The 18,497-nt window shown below is 42.2% G+C and overlaps 2 protein-coding genes across 3 annotated transcripts in view; both read left to right on the plus strand.

Annotated features, from left to right (window-relative positions):
- Positions 1-2,436: 2,436 nt before the first annotated feature.
- LOC308320167 (5-hydroxytryptamine receptor 3A) lies at positions 2,437-10,713 on the plus strand (the record flags this gene model as incomplete). The annotated part of the gene is made up of 9 exons (XM_080770485.1): positions 2,437-2,452; positions 3,273-3,436; positions 4,551-4,595; positions 4,907-5,016; positions 6,016-6,185; positions 6,979-7,139; positions 7,632-7,842; positions 9,652-9,966; positions 10,400-10,713. 9 exons carry the CDS (start codon positions 2,437-2,439, stop codon positions 10,711-10,713), a joined length of 1,506 nt encoding a protein of 501 aa, XP_080626611.1.
- A 3,147-nt stretch (positions 10,714-13,860) lies between these two features.
- rnf13 (ring finger protein 13) overlaps positions 13,861-18,497 on the plus strand; it is an 84,902-nt gene continuing 80,265 nt past the window's right edge. For both annotated transcript variants that reach the window (XR_013964519.1, XM_080770385.1), the window contains exon 1: positions 13,861-14,052. The gene's annotated coding sequence lies outside the window, so the exon portion shown is untranslated. The remainder of the gene's footprint in view (positions 14,053-18,497) is intronic.

Consider the following 18,497-nt stretch of genomic DNA (forward strand, 5'->3'; position numbering starts at 1 on the left):
CATAAAGTCCTCAGTCCAACCCATCCAAAGTCGGGATCATCTTAGAAGGGAGTGTGGTGATATGCCTTTTAAGTTTGTTCCATTTGAAGTCACTGGTCTGCTGAGCAGTCAGTCTGTGTGTCTGTGTATAGCCTGGTCCAGCCGGCGTGCTTTCTGGTCTAGAGGGGTGGACACGCTTCGAGCAAGCGCTTGATGATATGCACACAGCTGCCATCTTGCAAGCAAGGTGCTACCTATGTGCAACTTCCCATAGACAGCCCATTCATCCAAACAGAACACCTATCTAATTGTATTAAATAATGTGAAGCTCACCAACATTGCAGCTGTACGGAAAGCTTAAATCACCCTCTTTCTATCTGCATGTTTGTTTAATAAAAATCCACTCTAGACATGGGAAGTGCTCTGACTATCACTCAACAGCCCATGTTTAGAATTTGCACACACAGAAAATTTCTTGAGAGGATAACGTGTCTACGGTGGATTTTTATGAAACAAACACTTTGCAGGTAGTAAGACGATAATTCAAGCTTTTCATACAGCTGCAATGTTGGTGAGTTTGACGTTATTTAAAACAATTAAATAGGACTTTTCTGTTTGGATGAATGGGCTGTCTATGGGAAGTTGCACCTAGGTAGCACCTTGCTGGCATGATGGCAGCATATCAATATTGGTTCACCAATCAGAGCCCCCCTCCGCCCCTCCCCTCCCTGGACAGCGGAGTTACTATATTGTAACTATATGCACTGTAGTTCACTCTCACTCCTAGACCAGGAAATGTCTCACGTTCGCCTAGGCTTTCATTTTTTGAGCTGTAGCGAATGAAAATAAAAGCCTGGATGCCGAGGCTAGTCTGTGTAAAACCATTTAACGTTTAAGTGTGTAACATATTGTTGCTGTCGGGCAGAATCCTTGTATCCCCATATTGCAACCTTTTATGTTTTAAGGCCATACTTTCATCATAGCAAACTCACACAAAAGTAGCGAACATAGGCGATCTACAAGCTCACAACGCGTCACATCTTCACTGAGTGTGAAGATTTTAAATAGTGAAAATAGCTATTTTCACTATTTAAAATACTTTTAAATACTATTTTTTGAAAGCAGCCGTTTTGGACATATGAGGCTTCCACCCGATATCAAACGATGGAGTGTATGTTATTAATTGAAATATTGTTGATGATACAAGTTTTCTTAATGGCAAAAAACGTCTGCCCTTCATGACCTGGGACATTACACTTGACACAAAACAACAAATGCACGTATGGTGTATCAACAACTGGACAGTATTGTAATTCAACTTCTGAACAGAATTGTCCCAGGACATGAAGAGTAATGTTTTTTGCCACTGTTAAAACATTAAGAAAAGATAAGGGCTATGTTGTGGCCAATTCACAATTTCACAGTATACTTTAAACATAATGTGGTGCACTTGTGTCTTTACTACAGTACAGTTAATTAACTACTTTCAACCTGAGTGTCATATTATATTCACAAATGTAATGGGAAAAAAAATGTTCAAGAAAGAAATACAGATCTGGAAGTTGAAGGGAAGTTGTTGATGCTGGAAACTAAGCTCAAATAAAATTGTTTGAAATAAACAAAGCAATGGTGTATTTCTCATTTTATTTATGATGTGGAATAATTATTTGAATTTATATTATGCAAAATGTAAGTTAAATCAACCTTGCAACCTAAGTGCAATGAACTTAACATTCTTAGTTATAGTACAAAGGAATTTAAGTTAAATCAACCTTGCAACCTAAGTGCAATGAACTTAACATTCTTAGTTATAGTATAAAGGATTTTAAGTTAAGTCAAGGAAGGATTTTAGTTTATTTAACTTAAATGCTTCAATTCAGGAATTTGTATTTTTCAGTTAACATCACTCAAGTTTTTTAATTATATAACTTAACAATTGTTCGTGCAACCCGTTTCCATAAAAATATTAAGTCTATTGAACTTATCCGGGCTAACAGTGCAGGCTGACAGGGGTCCTCAGAGAGCCCATGGTTTATAGATTATGGTTCTGAAATAATATTTTTAGTCCCTTGTGATGCTGTATGTTGCGGCTCAGAACTGCTTATCCTGCCTGGCCATGCAGCTCAATAGAGAATGACAAGGTTGGAGGTTGTTCCCTTCATAACCCAATGGGTGGAGAATGGCATCACTGTACTGCTGAGGTTCGGGAACTTTAAAGTGTCACTTTAAAGTGACAGTAGCAGTTAATAGTAGGCAGTTAATTTTGCCCTTGATCTTTCTTAAATCTGTTGAGTCTGTATATGATCTTTCCTGGGATATGACCATGCGATATAAAACTACATTGATAGACGTGTGCCTCATGTATTCTTTTTTGAAGTCAAAACTTTTAAAAGATTGTGCTTATAGCCAACCAATAACAACATAAACCAGCACTTACAGTAACTGAGAAGAGGACAGATGGTACCTCTCATGGGTAAGGAGGGTTCGAAAATACAATGGATGAGTGGTTACCGTAGGTGTTGAACAACAACTCTCTCTGTGTGTGTGTGTGTGTGTGTGTGTGTGTGTGTGTGTGTGTGTGTGTGTGTGTGTGTGTGTGTGTGTGTGTGCGCGCGCGTGCGCCTGCCTGCCTGCTTGCCTGCGTGCGTGCGTGCACATGCACATTTATGAAGTACAGTAACCTACATGAATGCAATTACTACTACTTTAAGCCTCACACAGCAGTCGACAAAGCCTCTTCCGAATGCTCTGTCCATTTTCCAATGCGACCGACCGACATGGTTCCATCATGGAATTCCACACTGATCGCAACTCTACTTATTTTAACAGGTAATACACTGAGTTCCATTCCAATATGTTAGTGTTTCATGTTTAATTTGTTCAGTGGTTTTCAACCAGCTAGTGGTCCTTGAGGGGGTTCCCGGTGGTCCCCAGCTAAATGATGGAGAGTTGGTAACCAAATGGAACCTTATAGACCTTTAACTCATTCATTTCCCTTCTTTTTAAATGATGCTCGCATGCGATTTGTGATGTTTAATTCTCATGATATAAAAAAAGAAATAAAAAAGGCAATGGGGCAGCACTGCTGTTGAGACGTTAGGGTTTTTTGTTGAAATTAAATTTGGTTTCAAATGTCTTGATCATTGATGCCGTTGATTTGTAAGAACAACTCGGAACGTGGAAAACATGATAATGAACTCAGACTTTCTGTCACCCCTTTTCTTCTGTTCATCTCTCTCTCTCTCTCTCTCTCTCTCTCTCTCTCTCTCTCGCTGTGTCTCTCTGTCTCTCAGCCGGTGTGTGTCACAGTGAGCTGACCTGTAAGGAGGGTCACAGCGGTCCCACCTATGAGTCCATGCAGGCGGTGTTTGACCTGAAGTTCTTCAGGCCGGCGGTGAACCTCAGCAACCCCACCATCACCAACATCTCCTTCACTCTGTACGCTGTACTGGGGGTGGTGAGTAAAGAAAGGCCTATTCATACTATGAATATAGGCCTTTAGTCGTCTCTGTCGGGTGGACAACATTGGTTTTCAGGATTTTGTGTTTCGAGCTTGCAGATCTGCTGCTTTTGATACTTTTGTGTGATGCTGTAGTATGATCTAGTTGGGTGTTAATTTATGAGAAATAAAACACAAAAAGTTAAAATTATGGAGATAACAATTAAACAGACTTTTGACCTTCACTTGACTTGACAAACCTAAAGTAGTGTCTCTATAACAATCTTTGAGTGTGTATGCTTATGCCTTTTACCCCCTTTTTCCCCTCCAGTCGTGCCTTTAGTCGTTACGGCAATTACTTTACTGTTACATTACTGAGTTGTCATCACGTTGCTGCTAAACTGGAAAAGTATAGTCGTCAGACCCGTTCAAGTGAATGGCTTACACTAGTCTGTACAGTCTGTCTTACGCTATACTAGAGGTCCCATCTGTACAGTCTGAACTGGGGAAGTCTGCTTTCTAATTCGATGCCCCTACTAACTACATGGAACACTCTACAACAAACACTAAACATTAAGACCCCAATATCCTATGGAGAATTTAATAACCTGCTTTTAAATCTCCCTACCTCCATACAGTATGTGATTGTTTTTAACTTGATTTTGTGTATGTGATCTCGGCAGCACTGCAAATGAGGGTGAACCTCAATGCTTTTTCGAAAATAAACAAAGGTTTCAATCAATCAATAAATCAATCATTGCTGTTGTATCCTACTGGCTCAAATGCCAGTGAGGAGCCCCCACCGGGAGGACATAGAGCCTCCGTGCTACTTCTCCTGCCCAACACTCCCCCAGCCCACAGGACTATATGCAGTGTGACCTCGCGTCTGTCTCGGAGGAAAGCCTGGTCTGTGTTTCTTTCTTATTTTTTCGAGCCTCGAAGATTTAGCATTTTCAAATGTATTGTTTTTACACATAGGTTATCTGCCGTTTTCACATCGTGTTCTGCCAGACTGCCACACAGTGTTATTGTTGTTAATGTAGGCTATAGTGCGACTATCATTGACTATATTTACATGGAGGCCATTTTATCACACCCCATTTACATGTTGTCTGTCTGTGGTTTAAATCAGAATGAGAAGACTCAGATTCTTACGACTTTCCTGTGGCTCAGAGTGGTAAGTTGGCATGACAAGAAATTCAAATGTTTTGCACTTTCCTCTATAAAAAGCTAACGTGTCCCTTTTTGCAAGTCTGTGTTTATTGCATTTATTCAATCCTGTGGTTTCTGTTCCTTGGTTTATTTTCTAACTGCCACAGTGAATTATATGTTCTAGTTCTAGTTCTGTTCTGTTCTGTTCTGTTCTAGTCCTAGAACACCCCCCCCCCCCCCCCCCCCCCCCCCCCACCCCACCCCACAAAAAAGATAAATACATTTCCTAATCATAATGTAAAACGTGACTTTAGCTGCACCTGTTCCTCTCTCCAGTACTGGCACCATGAGTTCCTGATCTGGGACCCTGACGTGTGTGACGGTGTGACCAGGATCTCCCTCCCTGTGAAGCAGCTCTGGTCTCCTGACATCATCATCTATGAGTTGTAAGTGTCCTGATTGGTACATGCTTCTTCTGTTTCAACCAATCAATCGATTCAGAACAGTACTAGGTCAGTAAGGTCACGTGCCATTTCACAGCAGAAATGTAGTATAGGCCTACATTGGATGTTCCATTAAATAACTTGGCCCATGTCATTGGACATTGAAATAAACAATATTAATTAATTAATTAAGAAGCAGGAAATAAACCAGTCTAGGAAAGTCCCAGCTATACACACCCTATGCTTAAGCCTATTTAGTAATTAGTATTGGGTGGTCTATTGTGTAAAATCAAATGTGCTTAACCAGACTCCCCAGAGTCTACATGCAACAGAGGTCATTGAAACCCTGAAAAGTGTGGTTACAGTATAGGCTACTGTGCTTTGGACGAAGGCCAGATTGGAACTTGTTATTTTTCAATAATTATTATTGAAAAATTAGAGACTAATAAAAGTGTGCATATTAGTGCTTAATTACTGGGAAGTTAAGGGTCAAGGTTAGGTTTCTGTAAAAGTGGCTTTAATCAGCGATACAGCCATGTCGAGCTAAGGGAGCTATTTTCAACGTGCAGTACATCTGAACTAGCATTTCTAGTTTACAGTATATACAATTCATTCTTGTTTTTCTTTCATAATTTGATCCACACTCATCATTTCATGCCCCTCTCTCCGTGTTATGACGACCAGGCAGACTTACTGTGGTCATTTGTTCTCATGTTTTTTACTTAATGCTTGTTTTTTACTTAATGCTTTTTTCTTGACCACAATGTAGATTGAAGGAGTTGGTTAATTGTTTACCTATAATTTCAATGTACCAGGCTAGTATTTTGATAATACTTGTTTAGACTGACGTTAGGGTCTTGGTTTACTGGCAATCCTAGTTTACTGTTTGATCGTATAATGTGCATCTTTACCTTACTCATTGTAAACTTGTATAGCTCTTGAATGAAGAGCATCTGCCTATTTTAAAATGTAAATTGTCCACTTCCCTTCTTCGTGTCTCAGTGTGGACGACGACGTGTCCCAGTCGTGTCCCTACGCGTACGTGAACCACACGGGACACATCCGCTGGGACCGGATGCTGCGTCTGGTCTCCGCCTGCAACCTGGAGATCTTCAGCTTCCCCTTCGACGTGCAGAACTGCACCTTCACCTTCGGCTCCTACATGCACACCAGTAAACCGCACGGCGCACGCCAGTGTCGAGTTGGACTGCAAATTTTGATTTAGTTTCAGTTTTGATTTAGATTTGACTGATTTTAGTCAACTGAAATGTTGTGTGTGTGTGTGTGTGTGTGTGTGTGTGATGTGTGTGTGTGTGTGCGCGTCAATTTCTTTTTCTCCCTGGAAATAAAGAAATCTGGGTTTCCGAGGATAGTCTAGTTTTAGTCAACTAAAGATTTTAGTTGACTAAATCTACAGTGGATTTAGTCGACAAAAATGTGTTTTAGCAAGCCTTGATGGCGTCGTTAAGGCTGATTCGGTCTTGGTTGCGTGCTGAAAATAGCCGATCTGCAAGCTCACAACGCGGCTACGTCTAGTCGTTAATACTAGATCTCTTCTCCACTAGACTCTCTAACATTTTTGTCTAGTTTTTATTTGTTGACGAAATTGGCAAATATAATTAGTTATGTTAGTTTAGTTAGGTTGTGCTTTGGTGTTGCGCTCTGAAAATAGCCGATCTACAAGCTCTCAATGCGCCGCGCTGCTGCGACACGTTGTGAGCTTGTAGATCTGCTATTCTCAGCATGCAACCAAGTGTCATTACAATGCCATCAACCCCTGCCAAAATACATTTGTGTCGACAAAATCAACTGCAGATTGATTTAATCTAATGATATTTAGTCGACTAAAACTCGACTAAAATATGAATTAAACTAAATGGAATCTCATACAAAAGACTATGACTAAAACTAAATCAAAATTTGCGTTCCAAATCAACACTGCTCCTGCATCATTGCATGTGTCAGTCAGGGACGTGAGGGTGAGTCCAGCCCTGACGTTTGAGGAGATGTCGGGTAACTCTAAGCGCTACCTGGAGGCCAGCGGGGAGTGGGAGCTGCTGGTGATCCATGGAGAGACCTCCATCCTGAAGTTCGGCATCGACGAGTGGGACATCATCACCTTCTGGGTAAGTGGGACATCATCACCTTCTGGGTAAGTGGGACATCATCACCTTCTGGGTGAGTGGGACATCATCACCTTCTGGGTGAGTGGGACATCAAATGTGGCATCATCACCTTCTGGGTGAGTGGGACATCATCACCTTCTGGGTGAGTGGGACATCATCACCTTCTGGGTGAGTGGGACATCATCACCTTCTGCGTGAGTGGGACATCATCGCCTTCTGGGTGAGTGGGACATCATCACCTTCTGAAAAAATCATTAAAATTATGAAGTGGCATCTCAGTGACATCACAAAGATGTACTTCATAATGTTAATGATTTTTTTCCAGACCTCCAGTTCTAGGCAACACCAAAGGACTTTTTTTTATTATTATTTCCAGACTCTAAGGTATATTAATGACATAGTAAAACGTTGAAAATAACTGGTATTCATTTTACAGGTTACTGTCTAAAAAGTAAACACACATTTGTCATTCTCCGTCCTCCTGTCCACTAGGTGGTGATCAAGCGCCGCCCGGTGCTGTACGTGGTCAACCTGCTCATCCCCAGCTCCTTCCTGATGCTCATTGACATCCTGTCCTTCTACCTGCCGCCTCACAGCGTGGACCGCGCCTCCTTCAAGATGACCCTCATCCTGGGATACACCGTCTTCCTGCTCATCATGAACGACCTGCTGCCCAGCACGGCCAACGGCACGCCCATCATAGGTCAGCAGTGTTGAGAAATGTCGTCGACTAAAGGGCCTTGCAAACGGGGAGCAATAAAACGCGCCTATAGTTCATTTTCCAATGAGACCTGCGTTTTTGCTCTGTCGCAGTGCGACAACGCAAGCGTATTTAAATTACATGAGCGCAGTCCCGTGAATTTGTTGTTGTCATGATTTGTCACAACTCCAGTTGGCTTTGTACGAGGCTTAAAAGGTCTTTAAATAAATACTTTTTGAAATGTCTATGAGGAAAATGAACGGGGAATGCATTTCCTGGGCCCTGGTAGTAGGGGCGGGACTGCGACGCTCTATAGACTATATAGTGCACCTGTGTTAATTAAGGGGTATGCTATCCCAGATGTGATTTATTTTAGTAGGCTAATTATAATTTATCATAAACCTGAATGATATCATTCAGGTTTATTTGTGTTTGTAGTCGAAGATGGCTTGAAAATAATAGCCACATCCTTCTTGTTGATTTTACTCTTAAATGCCATTTGGGATGTTAATATTTTCCATTGGCATAGGTGGCTGACAGGCTGACAGCTGATAGTAGACCCAGACATTACTGCAAACATTACAGAAAACAGTATATGGTATGACAATGACAGGGCGGCACATAAGCCTACAGACAAGATATTTTTAACATCATTATAAGATGTGATCACAAAATATGAAATAATAAAACATAATAAAATATCTATCGGTAGATATAGGTGTACAGTAGGTATCTAGAACAGTCAACAGGTGTTGAAGTTTGGCTGTTTATTATAGGCTAACGGAGAGGAACCCATCTTTCTGTTCTGATTAATGTCTTTATAGGGCTGTAAATATAGTATGGTTTCAGTCCCCTCTACAGGCTGAGACGTGTAACTACAGTTTAGGTTTTTCCTGTTCATTCTAATCTAATCATTTATTCTATAGCTATACATTGATGCACATTGACTTAAAGGACCACTTCACCACCTTTCAACATCATCTGCATCTTCATTTAATAGGTCCTCACTAATAATCATGATAAACTGGCAGCTTAATTGGCACTTGCTTGTCAGGGTGGGATTATTCTGGGGGATCACCAGTTCAAATATTATTGTTTTGGGGGGTCACGGCCTGAAAAGGTTGAGAACCACTGCATGGAAAGACAAGAAGACATAATAATACATACAGTAAAAACTATGGGTAAAATAAGTAAGTAGCAACTAAGGTTTTCAAATAAATGTATTGGAGTCAAAGTGCAACATTTGAATCCAAGACGTCGTAGAGTAGAAGTCAAAGTATTGGAAATCGGAAATGCTTAGCAGAAAAGGAAATAAAAAATGTATTTTAAAATATATTTTCGTGAACGGAAATGGCAGCTTTTGTTACTCAGCTCATGGGGGCTATAGGTGCAGACTCTACATATATAACATTCAGAGATTGTGGAATAGTTGTCTGGCTACGCAAGACTACTATGAATGGGTACTTCTTATTCCGCCTTGTGGTTTCCTGCCTGATGACTACAAATCATTGACTACAACATGACGTAAATTACCATCCGCTCCAGACCGGTTCACACAGCTATTTTGGGACACAGACCAGGCTTTCCTCCGAGGTGGACGCGAGGTTACAAAACGCCTCAAAATTGGTCATGACTCTGATGAACACCGCATATAGCCGAAACGTTAGTAGTTTTTTGTACTAGCACCTAAATAAAAGGCTTAAAATGTCCGTGCTGCCCCAGTGTCCTCTCCTCCTTCTACCTCAAAATTGTACTTATAGGTACAGCACTTAAGTAAATGTTACTTTCCCACCACCACCCTCTCTTCTTCAGGCATCTACTTCTCGGTGTGTCTGGCCCTCATGGTGATCAGCCTGCTGGAGACTGTCATCATCACCAACGTCCTCCACCACAACTCCATGAAGTACCGGGACGTCCCGCGCTGGGTCCGCGTGGTGGTCCTCAAGCACATCGCCAGCCTCATCTGTTACCGCTGGCCCGAGGAGCTCCCGCCGCCCGGCGGCCAGGACCAGGGCCAGGAGGACAAGCCTGATAGGCCGCCCGACGGCGGCCCAGGCCCCTGGGTCGTCCAATCAGATGCTCACACGAGGTCTGCTCAGCATCCAGCTGCTGCCACGGCTACCAGTGGTAATGCACTGCTACTACTACTACTACTACTAGTGGTGGAGTAAAAGTACTCGATTAATGAGACAAAATGTCTTCTAAATCATGACAGTTTAATTCTGTTTCTATATCCGTGGTTCTCAAAGTTTTCAACAAAAGAAAATAATAATTACCAGCTGCTACCTTATATCCCAAAGCTGAGAGGTTGGCTAGAGGCAAAAAGTGTGTGGTTGCCTAGAGACAAGGCAGAAAATCAGGACGATAGGTTGTCAGTATACAGCCAATGAGAAACATACAGTCAACTACAGCAAGTGGGCGTGAAAGCACCGCAGAGAGAATATTGACCAGCTGTGTTTACACAGCAGCTGGTTAAAAGAAAAACGTAGAATATGTAGATAAAGAGGTTTCTGCCCAACAGTGACTTCCGATCCCTCTCCTCGTTGTTGTGCCCATACAGGCCTGGTGCCCGCTGCGCCCACGGTGCCCGCTGTGCCCCCCATGGCGCCCGCTGCGCCCACAGTGCCCGTGGTGCCCCCCATGGCGCCCCCTGCTGGCCCCGAGCTGCAGCAGATCTGCCGGGACCTGAGTGAGCTGCGCGCCCACCTGACGTCGCTGCAGAAGGAGAGCGAGATGCAGGACCAGTGGTGTCACGTGGGATACGTCCTGGACTTCCTGCTGTTCCGCATCTACCTGCTGCTCATCACCTGCTACGCTATGGTCATCATCTGCATGTGGTGCATCTGGATCAGCCAGACTGGGAACACAGATTAGCCAGACATGAACACACTTCTTTCTTTCTTTGCTTTCAAAGTTCAAACATATACCAGTGGTTCCCAAAGTGGGGTCCTTGAGAGAGTTCCAGGGGGTCCCCAGCTAAATGATAATTAGGAACCAAATGGACCCTTATGGGTCTGTAACTCAGAGTGTACAAATGGAACGGGTCCATTTGGTTCCATTTGTACACTCTCAGAGTTAAATTGACATGGGGTCCCAGAGATAGAAAGGCCATTAAATGGGGGCCCGTAGCTTAAAGGACAACTTTAGTTTTTTTCAACCAAGGTTCATGTTTTAGGTTGTTATTATAGAAAGTAGAAGATGAATGTATTTTTTTGTATTTGCTGCTTTCTTTTGTTTTAGGGATTTTAGCTGTTTTTGTTAGGGGGCCGGGGGCATTCGAGCATGGGGCTAAATATGTATTTTATAGCGATTTATTTTTTTATCATTTACTATAGTCCTACTAGACCCCATGAAATTACATCTGGCCACAAAATATCACGGGATCTACTGAATGTGTCAAACTGACATATTGAGCCTACTGTATACAGTGTGGCTTCCCCCCAGTATAGGCTACCTTCATTCAGTAGATCCTGTGAACTTTTGTGGCCAGATGTAATTTATTGGGGTCTAGTAGGACTATAGTAAATGATAAAAAAAGAAATCGCTATAAAATTATGTAAAAGAATACATATTTAGCCCCATGCTCGAATGCCCCCGCCCCCCTGTCAAAAAGAGCTAAAATCCCTAAAACAAAAGAAAGCAGCAAATGAAAAAGAAATGAACACTCATCTTATACTTTCTCTAATAACAACCTAAAACATGAAACTTGGTTGAAAAAAACTAAAGTTGTCCTTTAATTCAGGTCAAACCTGGGGGTCCTTGAACTGTGTGTGTGTGTGTGTGTGTGTGTGTGTGTGTGGTTTAGCAGCAACCTCAATTACAATAGAATTAATTCCCATGGCTGGAAACCTCAAACCCAGCTGAGTGATCTTTCACCTATAGAACCAGGAATTAATTTGCGTTCCTCAAAACAAGCTTGTATGCGTTGCTTTTCATGCTTCTGTGTGTATTGTAGTTGTTGTATTATGTAGCCTACACATGACTCATGAGTGGACAATACAGTTGTGACAGTCTTATAGACCGTGCTTTTGCCGCGGCCGCCCCTAGGCTCTGCAGGAATAGCCTTCCTCTTCACATCAGATCAAGACTTTTTAGTCTCTGTTTAAGACCCATTTTTTCGACTTGGCTTTTAATCCAACCTTTTATTTGATCACCTCTTCTCAGTGTTTTATTGTATCTACAGTATGTGTATCGTTGATGCTATACGTTTTCTTGACTTGTACAGCACTTTGGTCGATGACAGTCGTTTTTAATGTGCTTTATAAATTAAATTTGATTTGATTTATATTTCATCCATTTGTGGTCCCTTCTGTTGTACTTTTATTTGGTGAGCCCTTTAATGGGATTAAGTGAATAATATCAAATACTTAAAGAAATCATTAAAAAAAAACTATTAAACCACTATCCATTTGTTTAATAACTCAGAAATGGGATAATTAGGCAAATTCATATTTTAGAATTTAGAAGACAATCTCTGTCTGAACAGTACAGCTACAGGAATGATAAAAGATCTCTGTCGTCTTGATAAGTCTACATCCATGTTGTCATGTCAATCTGAATGTATAGACCGGTAATAGTAAAGCGATGTCTGTCTGTCTGTCTGTCACTGTGAACTTGACTGATGATCATCACTTTGTGATCCTCCGTCAGTCTGGGGAGGATTTCAGTGTAACGGATTTTGTTTTCTAGGCGTGTATGTACGGAAATGCCAATCCGTGCTATTTCACTGTGTTTGGGTGAGACCAGAATGGCTGTGCAATACCACTACCAGACTAACTGAATGCCTTTGTGTGTGTGTGTGTGTGTGTGTGTGTGTGTGTGTGTGTGTGTGTGTGTGTGTGTTCATGTTACTGTAAATGGCAACAAAACCAAGAGCTCAGTGTTGCCAGAATTTGCAAGAAGAATAAGCAACCAGGCTACATGATGACATAGATCAGTGGTTCCAAAACCTTTTCTTGTCAGTGACCCCCAAATTGACACTCATTAGTGTATACGGTATCTCTGGGACTGGGCGGGACCCCAATGTATATTGTAAAACCAATGTTAATTTAACCCTGAGTTACTCTCTGAGTTACAGACCCATAAGGGTCCACTCCATTTGGTTCCTATAATTATCATTTAGAACTCCCTCAATAAGGTATAGGGTCCCCGGACCCTACTTTGGGAACCACGGTCATAGTTATGGGGCATTGGGGCTACACAGCACACACGATGTCTATTTGAAGAATAGTATAGGCACTATAGTAATTATTTTACATCTAATGGAATATTTTCTAAATACAGTATTTTAACAACATAGATCTTCTAAGGGGGCTCCCTGTCACAACATATTTGTGTGTGTGTGTGTGTGTGTGTGTGTGTGTGTGTGTGTGTGTGTGTGTGTGTGTGTGTGTGTGGGGGGGGGGGGGGGGGGGGGATTGCATGGTGGACACTTGTGAACAAGTGTAATGCTTGGTGTCGTCCACAGTAACAGGGGAGGCTGTGGCTCAGAAGGTAGAGCAGGTCATCCAGTGATCCATGGGTCAGTGGTTCGAATCCCGGCTCCTCCTGTCTACATGTCGAAGTGTCCTTGGGCAAGACACTGAACCCCACATTGCTCCCGATGTGCTGATTGTTGGTAGGCCTACAATCGGTATATGAATGGGTGAATGTAATGAACAATCTATGTAAAGCGCCTTGGATAAAGGTGCTATATAAATGCACCATTTGGCATTTACCATTTATGTATTGGTAATAAATGGTAATACATTTATGTAAAAAAAATACTTTGTCAATCAATCGTGTAGAATTGGGCACAAGTCAATAAAAAAAAACTGCAACGCTTATAACAAGCTGGCATGGCAACACCGGGTCCATCACGTGGATATGTTTACGTCTCGAACCACTTCCGGGGGGAAACGGGGAGATGATCGGCGGTTGCTCTGGCCAATGGGATCGGACGCCTTCGTTAGGTGGGCGTGTCCAAAGAGGCGGAGTGGCGGACGCGTCTTCCGCGTTGGGGGGAAAAAAAAACAAAAACAGAGGCAGCGGCAGCAGAAAGGATTAATGTTGACATTCTCACTCAGCGCTAATGACCTGAAGCTGCTGTACTGTCTGTACTGTACTGTCTTTACCCAGCCTTAACGCTCCTCTTCACATGCACGGAGTGGACAGCAGGCTGGGATGAAGCAACAATAAGACAACAACAACAACAACAACAGCAACACTAATAAGGTAAGAAGGGAACGCGGGTGAGCAGCAGCAGCAGCAAGGCAGCTAGCCTAGCATGTTGCTAACTTGGGTACAGAACGCTCCGTTTCGGAAACAACGCCGTTGTGTGTGTGTGTGTGTGTGTGTGTGTGTGTGTGTGTGTGTCCACAATAAACACACAGCAGGCGACTGTTCGATCTGTTATGAATCAAGTTGTTAATATTATTGATGAGCTGATCACAGTACCCGCGGCGGCATGCAGGTGTTGATGTGTGTGTGTGTGTGTGTGTGTCAGGAGAGGAGACTGCAACGATTGCTGCTATTTTTAGTATTTTAGTTTCAAAAGCTACCCTCACCAACATGTGGCCTATATGTACGTAGCATAGAACAGTGGTTACCAAAGTAGGTTCCGGGGACCCCCAGGGGTCCTTGAGGGAGTTTCAGGGGGTCTCCAGCTAAATGGTAGTTTGGAACCAAATGGACCCTTATGGTCTGTAACTCTGAGAGTGTACAACTCACAGTTACATTAACATTGATTTTACAATGTAAATTGGGGGTTCCAGAGATAGAAATGCCATTAAATGGGGGTCAGCAGACTAATGCATGTCAAACTGGAGTTCCTTGAAATTAAACTGCAACATGGTCCACTTTTAGACATGGAAAAACAACATGCAACAAACTGTACACACAACCATAAAACAAAGACAACATCCTTATATTACACATTACAAGTTAGAAGCAATATGTATGACAGGAGGTGCACTAAAGATAAGACAAACTTGCTATTTCTAACTACCGTAAGCCAGTTTTTACAGCTGTTGCCAGCCAGGTGACATACAGGAGGTCTGTTTACAGTCCAGTGTTTCCCAAAGTGGGGTCCGGGGACCCCCAGGGGTCCTTGAGGGAGTTCCAGGGGGTCCCCAGCTAAATGATAGTTAGGAACCAAATGGACCCTTATATGGGTTTGTAAATCAGAGAGTGTACGGGTTCCATTTGTACATTACATTAAATTAACATTTATTTTACGATATAAATTGGGGGTCCCAGAGATAGAAATGCCATTAATTGGGCGTCTTATTCATGTCAAACTGGGGGTCCTTGAAATAAACAGGTTGAGAATCATTGCTAGAGCCGTACAAATATTCCCTTATCGGGGCCACTGGCATATCTTTTCAAATGGGGGGTCGGCGGTCTAATTAATGTTGATTTGGGGGTCCTTGAAAAAGTTTGGGAACTACTGGACTTTACACAATGCTCAACCCCAACCAAGTGCATACTTTAAGTTTGTTTTTATGCTTTTTTTTTTTACACTTGCTTGCTTGTGTGATGTACGTGCATGTGGTTTGAGTTTTGCAACGTTTTCGGTTGTTGCAATTTGTAGCGATACATTGCATGCTATTATTAGCTGACTGACTTCAAAGGCACTGATCCAAGCTAAACAAACAACTGAATGGTCGGTGACCCCACTATCGCCTTACACCTGATGACTAGCTATAATAACAATATACGTACCAAAAGGTACATACTCATATATATAGTGTTTGCTGTTGTGTTGTGTGTGGCTGTTACATGTTTTGTTTGCTTTGGTTAAAACAATATAATTACTGATTTGGCAATGGTTGCAGTTTGTGAAATAGAGTATGTATGTTTTCCAACGCAAAGGGAAATAGTCATTACAGTGCAGTAGAGTAGATGACCTCAGTGTCTGTTAATTCTGTAGAGACTGTGTGTGTGTGTGTGTGTGTGTGTGTGTGTGTGTGTGTGTGTGTGTGTGTGTGTGCAGGAGAAGTTACTCTGCCTCTTTTAATAGCTGGGCCTCAAGTTCTGCTACTTTCACTTCCCCTTTAGTGCAGAGATTTGGAGGAAAGGTCCATTTCCCCTTCCCCCCATGATTATTAAAGGTAGTTTACCTGTTACATTATGAGGTCTCTGTGCTTTGCCTTCTGGCTCAGCTCTCTTTTCGTCACAGTGCGGTACAGCGACTGCAATACTGCCCCTGTTGCTCCGATTCTGTCTAATACTAATAATGGTCAATTTCAAACTCATGTAGCTGACCGCCGGTATGGATGGTTTCCAGTAAGAAATGACTTTCCGACTTATCAGAGAATGATTTTTATTAATGCCACCATTACAGTGCAAAGCCTGCCCTGGAAGCACTCTCAGCCTCATAAGACTCGGTTGCAGGATGTGGGACTGCAGTGGCCGTTAGTAGGACAGTAGTGATGGAGAGTTATGTAATACGGCTAGCTCTATCCTAAGACACGTTTGCTATTATACAGGGAGGGGAGAGAGCAGCCGACTACACTACACCGACTACAGCAGCGTTTTTATATTTTAACTGTCAGATGTTTAGTATTTTGGCGAGGCCTGTCTTGTATATCGTCTCAGCTCAAAACGGATCGCTTTGCGCCAGTCTTGAAACTCGTGGATCGGCTACTTTTGTTTTTGTGCGACGCTGTAGTAATAGTGTAGTATGATCAAGTGAGGGATTGGATTAATTTACGAACAGCTAACTATATGCAGGCTCCTTTGCTCCTCCAGAAGTTGTGCTGGTAAAATTATCAAAGCTGTTGAATTTGGGAGTATATGAACCACTGTGGCCTCTTTGGATGGAAAACCCAGCGAGAGGCCAGCATGAAAGTTTGCACTTTTTTAAGTAATGGACCATTTTTTATATAAGTAATGGTTGGACTATTTTCGTATCCAAATAGCCTCAATACCCGAGGCGGGGTTGGCGAAAGGGCCTTTCTGTGTGGAGTTTGCATGTTCTCCCCATGTCCCCTAGGGTACGTACCCTCACAAAAAACATGCAGTAATCCTGTACTCTAAACTGCCTCCCCCTGATGGAGGGGAACGAAACTGGTTGGAATAACGTGTTCCTTCCACGCGCTATGTCCAACCAGGGAAACTCCCCCCTGTCAGGTGCAAAGGATCAACTTGGACATGTAAATCATGTAAATCTCTACAGGCAGTTGTTTGCAATTTCAAGTAGCTGACAGTGTTCATTTTGAGAGCACCTTTTGATTAATAATTTTTGTCTTCTGAATAGTTTTAGTCTAGTGTTAGTGTTAGTAGACTAAATCTACAGTTGATATTGTTGCCTTGATGGCATTGTAATGTTGGAAAAATAGATAATCTACAAGCTCTGTTGCGCAACACGCGAGTGCAACCGAAATCTAAAAGTATTTGTGTTTTCTACTGGATCTCTTCTCAATCAGTCCTTCCCTGTAACATTTTAGTCTATTTTTTATTTGTTGACTTAATTGTCAATTATATTTAGTCATTCATAGCTTAGTTTTCATGAGTTAAAAAAACCTAAAAGGGTAGTCGTTAACACCTTTTTCGTCCTAGTTTTATTCGACAAAATGCACACTGGTAGTTGATAGTGACTGTGAAGTTGTGAACTTGAGGCTGGTATGAAAGGCAGGTGACACATACACACACGTGAATGGGGGGGGGGGGGGATTGTACTTCCATAATCTCACAGAGACTCATACAGGTATCGCTGAGACGTTGTGGGTTGTTTGTACCCTTTATGGAGAGTTTTGCACTTGACCCATTCAGGACGGGAACCCCTTTTGGTGTTTTAAGTGGTATGTTATACTTCAGCTATTGAAAAATAGCAGATCAACAAGCTTGTAGCGTGGCACGCTATTAAAGCTTGTAGATATGCTATTTTTGAAAAATCGTAAACATGTGGTGCAAATCTTTGAATATATATTCTTTCAGAGCGAATGTTTTTAAGTCAAATCTTTGCTTCTGGGGGGGGGGGTCCCTCCCTGGAACAACATATTTTCAGATGGGAGTCTGTGGCCAAATACAGATCATTCTGAGGGTTCTTGACATGAAAAAGGTTGAGCACCACTGACATTACAGGGCTCGAAATTAACTTTTTTACTTGGTAGCACTGGTGCTCCCAAATTCAGAATGAAGGAGCACCAGAAAAAAATTAGGAGCACCCACCAAAATTTTACGAGCACCAATATGTAATCGATTTTTTACATTCATTATTATTACACTTGTAGCCTACAGCAGTGGTTCCCAACATTTTTCATGTCAAGCACCCTCAAATTGACACTCATTAGCCCACGGACCCCCATTTGAAAATATATGCCAGGGACCCCCATATGAGAAGATTTTTACGGCTCTAGCAGTGATTTTCAGTTATTTACATTTCAAGGACCCCCAGTTTGACCTGAATTAGGCTACCGTTCCCCATTTCTATCTCTGGGACCCATAAAATCAAAGTTAATTTAACTGAGTGTACAAATGTACAGTGAAATTGGTTTACCCATAGTATGTAGTACACTCTCAGAGTTTCAGACCCATAAGGGTCCATTTGGTTCCTAACTATTATTTAACCGAGGACCCCTAGGGATCCCCGGACCCCACTTTGGGAACCACTGGCCTACAAGCCAGTTGGTATGAGATGCTATTTTTGTGGCAATAAACCAGTTGAAAATATAATT

The sequence above is a fragment of the Protomyctophum bolini genome (genome assembly GCF_963924005.1).
Source record: "Protomyctophum bolini genome assembly, chromosome: 8".
Classification (NCBI taxonomy): Eukaryota; Metazoa; Chordata; class Actinopteri; order Myctophiformes; family Myctophidae; genus Protomyctophum; species Protomyctophum bolini.